The sequence below is a fragment of the Lathyrus oleraceus genome, chromosome 6 (genome assembly GCF_024323335.1).
Source record: "Lathyrus oleraceus cultivar Zhongwan6 chromosome 6, CAAS_Psat_ZW6_1.0, whole genome shotgun sequence".
In the NCBI taxonomy this organism is placed as follows: domain Eukaryota; kingdom Viridiplantae; phylum Streptophyta; class Magnoliopsida; order Fabales; family Fabaceae; genus Lathyrus; species Lathyrus oleraceus.
The window spans coordinates 134,502,373-134,510,527 of record NC_066584.1 but is presented as its reverse complement, the minus strand read 5'-3'; the positions used below and the strand labels follow the sequence as shown (position 1 = coordinate 134,510,527).

At 34.0% G+C, this 8,155-nt stretch overlaps 1 protein-coding gene across 1 annotated transcript; it reads right to left on the bottom strand.

Moving 5' to 3' along the window:
• Nucleotides 1–2,058: 2,058 nt before the first annotated feature.
• Nucleotides 2,059–2,738, bottom strand: LOC127091976 (auxin-responsive protein SAUR15). Its single transcript, XM_051030732.1, has one exon. The coding sequence runs from the start codon at nt 2,687–2,689 to the stop codon at nt 2,300–2,302; it is 390 nt and encodes a 129-aa protein (XP_050886689.1). The 5' UTR covers nt 2,690–2,738; the 3' UTR covers nt 2,059–2,299.
• Between the last annotated feature and the right edge of the window lie 5,417 nt (nt 2,739–8,155).

The following is an 8,155-nucleotide window of genomic DNA, read 5'->3' as shown; positions in this document are numbered from 1 at the left end:
TCTATGGCCACACAAACTATTTCAAAAGCATTAATAAACCCCTAGCTATTATGACGAAGTTGAGAAGGGGTAGTATTCAGGGCTCTTAATAAATCAAATTCAAAATCGTTAAAGGGAAAATGCATGTTAAAATCTTTAATACCCCGACGTAGAAATGGAAATATTCATCTTTAACTCCTCTGTTACGAACTATACAAACACGTTCCCCTAGAATACAGGGCTCCAAAATAACATTGTCTTCATTCCCAATAGAAGAAACATTCTTCAAAGATTGAAGTTTAGCAATCTCCACCTCGTTAATGGAGTTGTGATCATAACTCATTACTTCTTAATCGAGCGACTCCATAATCTCCATCAGCACTTCTACTGATGAACCTGACAAAGAAGATTCAGAATCTGAATCGCTAAAAGAGTCTGAAATATTTTGGTAAGCCTCATTTACAATACGATCAAAGTCAGCCTAAGTTAGAGTATCCCTACGTCCTCTAACATAAAAGATCTTTTATTTAGTGGAAACTCAAGGATCTTAATGGATTTATATTATCATCACATGCATCAATAATAGTTATTGGATGAAAGAATGTAAAATAAAGAAACAAAAGTAAATATACCTGATCTTGAAGAGTGAACGGAAACTCTGAAGGTTGCTTTGAAAAGAGAAATAAATTCCTTCAGCAAATGTTGAGCTAGAAGGTAAAGAGATGACTTTAATCAGGAGAAAATCCTCTTAAGAACTTAAGAAACATGAAACGTTTCGGAGCATTGAAAGGGATCAAATTCCCATAAAAAGTCATCATTATTAAGGAAAGAGAGAATCTGATGAAGATATGCTATCATCATTAAAGACATGTCACTACAAACGAGTATCACGACATAAGTGGATTGAAGAAAACTTAAAAAGAAATTTATGGGATTCCTTTGTCCAAACTTTTCAATATTTTAGATCTCATGCTCGGGAGGCTTATGTACATCCCGAAAAATTAGTTTAACATGTCGTGATATAAGTCAGAGGATCATTTATGTACATATCAAAACTTATTGAGATCGAGTTGGTATGACAACCGAGTATGGCGAGGTTAGCAGGTCGGTAGCCGTGTTATACCTACTAGCCGGAATCCGGTTAGGGTATCAAAATGAGCAAGACGGAGCTGATGACAAGGCTAAGATGTCATTTTAAGGGTCATAAGAAACAGTTATAGGATGATACATTATGACAAGGGAGTTATAATTAGTGAAGATGTGGACGTTACATGACAATTATAAGGACTACATACGTTATTGGCAGAGGTATTTATGAAGAATATGGAGAGTCAAGCGAGAGGGAGAGAATGAGATTGAGACATATAAATAGGATAATGTTTGGAGAGTAAAGGCATGGAGAAACGAGATAAAAAATACATAACAGACACCCCAACCAATCATTTTAGATTCTCCTTGACCGAAAACAAGGAAGTCGACATTTTTGTGTTTTTTAGCAAGAACAAGTATTTCAAAAATGATTTTTATGAAAAACTATTTGAAATAGTTTTAAAATTAAATAATTTTTTAAAAATTTTAATATTCAAAAAGTTTAAATAAAAAAATAAATATTTAAAATAATATTTTAAAAATAACTATTCAAACAAAATTATACTTCTTTTGATCATATTTATAAAAAAATATATTTTTTAAATATATGATGAGTAACATATATAAATAAAATATAGACCGCATACATTAGTTATTAAATAATAAAAAAATATTTTTTTTATAAAGAGGATCAAAGATAATATTATACTATAAAAATTATTTAAGAAAAAAAAACAAAATAAACGGAACGATATACTTACAATATTCAAGTCGGACACTAGTTGACTAACAGGCCTGAATTTTTCTTCCAATTTTATCTTATACATACAGCACAATTGTTGCCATTGATTAATGAGATCACTTTAACGGCACTTGATGCCATTTGTAAAAGTTCGAGGCATGTTTGCTAAAAAGTGGGGAAAATATTAAATTAAATTAAATTATAGAAAAAGCAAAGTTGAGGACAAACTAAAATATGGAAAAGTTCAGCATCAATTGTTTACCTGTCAAATTACTCCTAATTGATAATTTTCTTACAGCAAAATAGCTTATATAGAAATTAAACCTAACTTTGATACACCAGTTTGGATCCTCTATCGTCAATAGGCTCTGCCGTTACATCGTGTATAAACGGTAAACGGTCATAATACCTATAATTTCTAAGTCAAATTGAATTCTTTCTGATCATAAAAGATAAGATAACTCCAATGCATTCAACACTAACCAAAGATTAAACAAAATCATGAAAAATCTTGCCTAAGTGAAACTTGCCATTGTTAGATTCGATAGCATTTACAACCTCTTGAAATGCATCCACACTACATGGAACAACCAAACCATTCCTCTGCTGAAAACCAAACTCATTGTAAGATTTCTCAAGCAGCATCTTGAATAAAGGGTGAGAAAGATAGCTTGTTGGAACCACATATCTTTGATGCTCATCACCAACATAAAGTGCAAAATAGCCAGTTGGAGTTGTGCTTGTACATAACTCTTCTTCATATCCCTTCAACAAACATTCTTGATGTGGAGGGTCATTGTTAGTTTCACCTCCACCACTACTACTAGACTTTACCTTCTTGGCTAGTTTCTTCAATGATACCATCTTTTTACCTAGCATTTTGCTTATGAATGTTGAAAATAGGAGGAGAGGCTATTGTGCAAGTTTGAAGGGAAGACTTTAGGACTATATTTGTAAAGAGGTTAGAAGGTGATGGAGAAATAGTAAGTACAAAGGGTTGAAAAAGTCTACTTTCCACGTTTGAATTATTAAAAGTATGGCAAAATTGTTCTATCCCTATATTTAATTGCAGATAACCAAGTCATTTATATTTTTTCTTCCAATTCTAAATTTATGGAAAAACTCATCTCTTCGTCAAAAGTCAGAAATTTAATTTTCATTTTTTATTTCTTTCACACACACATCCATAAACCACCAAACATCTCATTCTCTTTATTTCTTTTTCTTCTTTCTTATCTCATTCTACCTCAAAATCTCAAACTTCTCTCTCTTCTTCTTTTATTTTATTTTTTTGAATTTTTTAAATATAGATATGAGTTTTTTTATTATTTTTCTTTTATAAATTTAGAATTGAGATTTATAAGAGATCCCCAAGAAGCCATATTTGGAGGAAAGGATGGTGTTTTGGATACTGGAACTCTCAAAATATGATATCACTAAGTCCTAAAAGGAAAAATCAAATCCCAAACTCTGATAGATTTCGTGGTTGAATTAAGCTTACTTGTGGACAAAGAGACGTCCCTAGAATGGACGATATCAATTGGTGGTGTCTCAAATGTAAAGGGGAGTGGCGCGGGAATAGTCTTAGAAGGACGCATAAACATACTCATTGAGATAACATAGAAGTTTGAGTTCGCGGCCAACAACAATCATGCAGAATACGAGGCCCTCGTCGCTGACATGGTTCTTGCCTTAGAAATGGGAGCCTCCATAATGAAAGCCATGAGTGGTTCACAGTTAGTCTACAACCAGATCTCCATGCAGTACCAGACAAAAGAACCCCAACTGATAAGATATATGCAAAAGATAGAAAATTATCCCCTCGCTTTACTTCTTTTAAAATAGAGCATATTCCCCGTGAACAAAACTTTAGAGGAGACATGCTATCCAAACTCACCACCTTGAAGACAAAAGGATTTAACAGAACAATGATCTGAGAGACTCTCTCATTCGCCAAACATCAATGATGCGAGGTTTACTCCCTAGAAGTTGTTCCCAAGTCTAACTGGATGTCGCCCATACTGCGCTACTTGTAGGCGGACGAACTCCCATTGAATGAGGGGGAAGCAAGGAGAGTCTGAAAGAATGCCGCTAAGTACACCCTTCCCTCAAGAAAGATTTATAAAATGGGGAGGGCGTTTCTAATGCTATGGTGTCTAGGCGAGCATGAAACCTCTATGGTACTTGTAGAAGTACATAAGGGTGCCTGCATTAGTCTTATTGGCAGGAAAATACTCTCCCACAAGTTGCTAAGGGCAGAATACTATAAGCCTACCCTGATGAAGGATATCATCTTCTTCTTCAAGAAGTGGAACCAGTGTCAAAGGAACGATGACCTTCATCACACCCCAACCGAGCTTCTCTAGTCAATGAAGGCACCTTGGCCTTTCTACCAGTGGGATATCTTAGTTTTGCTCCCCCTGGTGTCGGGACAACTGGATTTCTTGATAATACTAAGTTGATAGAGGGGGAAGTTGTCTACAAAATCACGGTAGAAAGAATTCGTCGCTTCTATTTGCAGAAAATTATATGCAGGCTTGGGATTCCTTGAGCCATTGTCTCCGATAACGCGGCCCAGTTCGCTAGCGTTATGTTCACAGACTTTTGTCGAGATTTAAAAGTACAAACAAAGTTCGTATCTTTTGTACACCCACAAGTCAATGGGCAAGCCGAATCAGCGAAAGGTATTCTAAATAGACTCAAGAAAAAGATCCATAATGCCAAAGGTTTATGGGCATAATGAGTCCACAAAATATTATGGTCATATCACACCACCCTCACTCTATTACTAAGGAAACTCCGTTTGCCATGGTATATGAAGCAAACATCATGCTACCTATAGAGAATCACATGTCCTCGTGGCGACACTCCCAATTTAATCAAGAGGTAAACATGGCAGGATTAGAATGTGTGGCAGGCTTGATTGATGAATTGAGAGAAGTCACCCATTCAAGAATTCACCGCCAAGCATAGAGCCACCAGGAGGTACAACTCTAAAGTCAAGCCTAGTGAGATGCGAGAAGGCGGCCTGGTCTTAAAGAAAGTGGTTCTGCCTACACATCAGGGAAAGCTACAACCCAACTGTGATGGACCATACCGCATATTCCAGAAGCTCCCTCATGGGGCGTACGCATTGTAAGAATTGGACGGAAAAATCCTACCCAGAACTTGGAACGCTCTTCATCTTAAGTATTATTACAATTGAGATTGTTTATAATTTTTTAAGAGACATCATAAGTATTTACCTATGAATTTTTTTTTGAATGTTTATAAGTAGCAAGAACATTTTCTTTTATTTGTATGTTGGACGTCATGGCGAAGATCCTTGTCGCCTCTTAAAGCAATATTTTATATGTTGTACTTAATTGCGAAGATCATTACCACTTCTTAAGGTAATGTTGTGTATGTTGGACTTCATAGTGAAGATCCTTGTCTCCTCTTAAGATGATATTTTGTGTGTTGAACTTCACGGCGAAGATCATTTTCGTCTCTTAAGGCAATATTATGTATGTTGGACTTCATGGCAAATATCATTGCCGCCTCTTATGGAAATATTTTGTATGATGGACTTTATGGCGAAGATCTTTTCCGCCTCTTAAGGCAATATTTTGTATTCTAGAATTTATAAAATTATTGCCGCCTCTTGAGGCAATATTCCAAATGTTAGACTTTTCGGTAAAGGTCATTTCCGTCCTTCACGGTAATATGAACATGTTATCTAAACTCCTCGCCTGGGGGACTTAAAGTTTCCTTGGGTGGGACCAAACATAAAAATCTCACCAAGAGGCGCGACTGAAGTCTAGTGTAAGAGACTTATTTTAAGTCTTGTCTGAGGGCTTGATAGAAGTATCGTCCGAGAGGTCCAAACCTCGCCTGAAGGACTTGTAGTCTCATCATTGAGGTTACACATGACTTCACCTGAGGGACTGAGATATCCCAGGCTATCTAAAATTTTCACCGAGGGAATTAAAGTTTCATCGGGCGGGACCAAACATATAAATCTCACCTAAGAGGTGTGACTGAAGTCTAGCCTAAGAGACTTAGTTTAAGTCTTGTATGAGAGCTTGATAGAATTCCCGTCCGAGAGGTCCAACGCGTCATCTGAGATACTTGTAGTCTCATCATCATGCTACACATAACTTTGCTTGAGGGACTTGTAGTATCATCAGTCAAGCTCAATAGAACCTTTTAAAGAACCCAAAGCCTAGTTGGTCTGGTTCGTCACACATATCACCGAGAAACTTAGAACTTCGGGATATTACATTATTCCATGAGATAAAAACACTTTGCCCTTTATCTGAGACTTCGTGCTTTAGGGACTATGTAGTGTTATATTTGTAAAATACCTGGAAAGGATGAAATCGTTGCATCCCCCAAGAGGGGTGACGACCATGTGTCACCCTTCAGGAGGTATCGCCTTGCTCGAAGTGACTTTCACTCGCCTAGATAGAGGAAGCATGGGAAATGACTTTTGGACACAGAGAAGTCATGGTCAGTATCTGCTATCTAACTCCCTAGGAAATAGGGATTTAACTGTCCATCATTGACTGAGTGAGCGGTGATCCTTCTCAAGGAAACCTCATGCCCAAAGGCCTCTAGAAATATTTCTCCCACTAGCGGGATAAGGGAGATAGATCATAACTTGCATATAATACTCTAAGCACTACGCTATTATACAGAGCATCCCACCTCACGTGAGTCGATCCTCTAAAACTATCGTAACATCACTATATAGAGTTTCTCGTCACCGTGGACAAACCCTAACCACCCTAAATTGTTATAAACCTACTAAGACCTCTAAATATCCTCTGACCTTGCAGGGATACCGTGCACACCTATATTTTTTGACGAGTATAAATAACTTCTTTTTTTTAAAACTATGGCTATCGTTCTATGAAATACAACATTGTTATACATGATCATTTAAATTTTGAGTAAATGTCACACTATCTTTGTTGTTAAAAAGTAAAAAATATTAAATGTAAATAATATAAAAAATGTTGATTATAAAAGATATTGGGATTAATTACTATGCACTGTCAGTGTAAAAAAATTTACACAGTCGATTCATCACCATCACCCGTTTGCACTATTTTATAGATTTTTAAAATAAAAGTCGAACTTATTTCAATATCCAACATTTAAGATTAACTGACAGTGTAAAATCCTTTTACACTACCAGTGTATTTCAATTAAATCCAAATATGTTTTCTCATCTTTAACCTTGCATCACTTGAAATTTTAAAGCGTAAATGATTAAATCCAAAAGAAAAAGAGAAACAGTAACATCATTTGATTAGTATTAATAAATATTATATTTTAAATTAATTAAATAATTGATAAATTATATATATATATATATATATATATATATATATATATATATATATATATATATATATATATATATATATATATATATATATATATATTTCACTCACTATTCAAATATTAATTGCCTATATGATAAAAGTTTATTCACTTCTAGTAGATCTAACCTCGTTGACCTAATAATAGTTAAAAGACATTAAAGTAGAAAACTTTCTATTGTTAACAAATTAAGAGAGAAAGAGAAAAAGCAGCAACAATTAGGGGTGTGCATGGTTCAAAACCATAACCAAATTGAACCAAATATATGGATCAGTTTGGTTTTTAAAACCACTTTGATAAAACCGGTTTATATTTTTAAAATCGGTTTATGTTTGGATCGGTTTGGTTAATAACCGGTTTGTACTAAAAAAATTATTTTTTGTTTGGATCAATTTTAAAACCAAATTTCCCTCTAATTTAATTTTCATTCCAACAACTTCTTAACTTTATCAAATCGCTCTTTAAATCAATCACTATTTTTAAATTTCAATCTGAAAAATCAAAATTAAGTAATTACCTATAAGATAGAAAAAAAAACAATTTTAAAAAAAGAGTTTTAAATTGGTATTTTTCAAACCAGTTTTTTTACAGTTTTATAAAAAAAATAATTTTATAAAAAAAACAATTTAAAAAAATTATAAAAATAAATCAGGTTTAAAAAATCATAGGATGCAGTTTTATTGACGGTAGTTTTTTTTTTGCAGCTTCTCAATTTTATTTAAGAGGATAACTATCAACAATGTCACATTTAATTTTACAATAATAAAAAAGTAAAGTAATTGCCACGTCATAAAAATAACTGACTAGTTGTAAGGAGAAATTAAAATGATAAAATTTTTGTTGACTTTTTTCAAACTCACAAATAACTAAGGATGAAATTGCCAACTTGTTTTCAGTTTGTTTTCTTTGCAAATATCCAAATATACAGGAAAAAAAACATTGAAAAACAAATTGTATACTAATACTATATTTTCT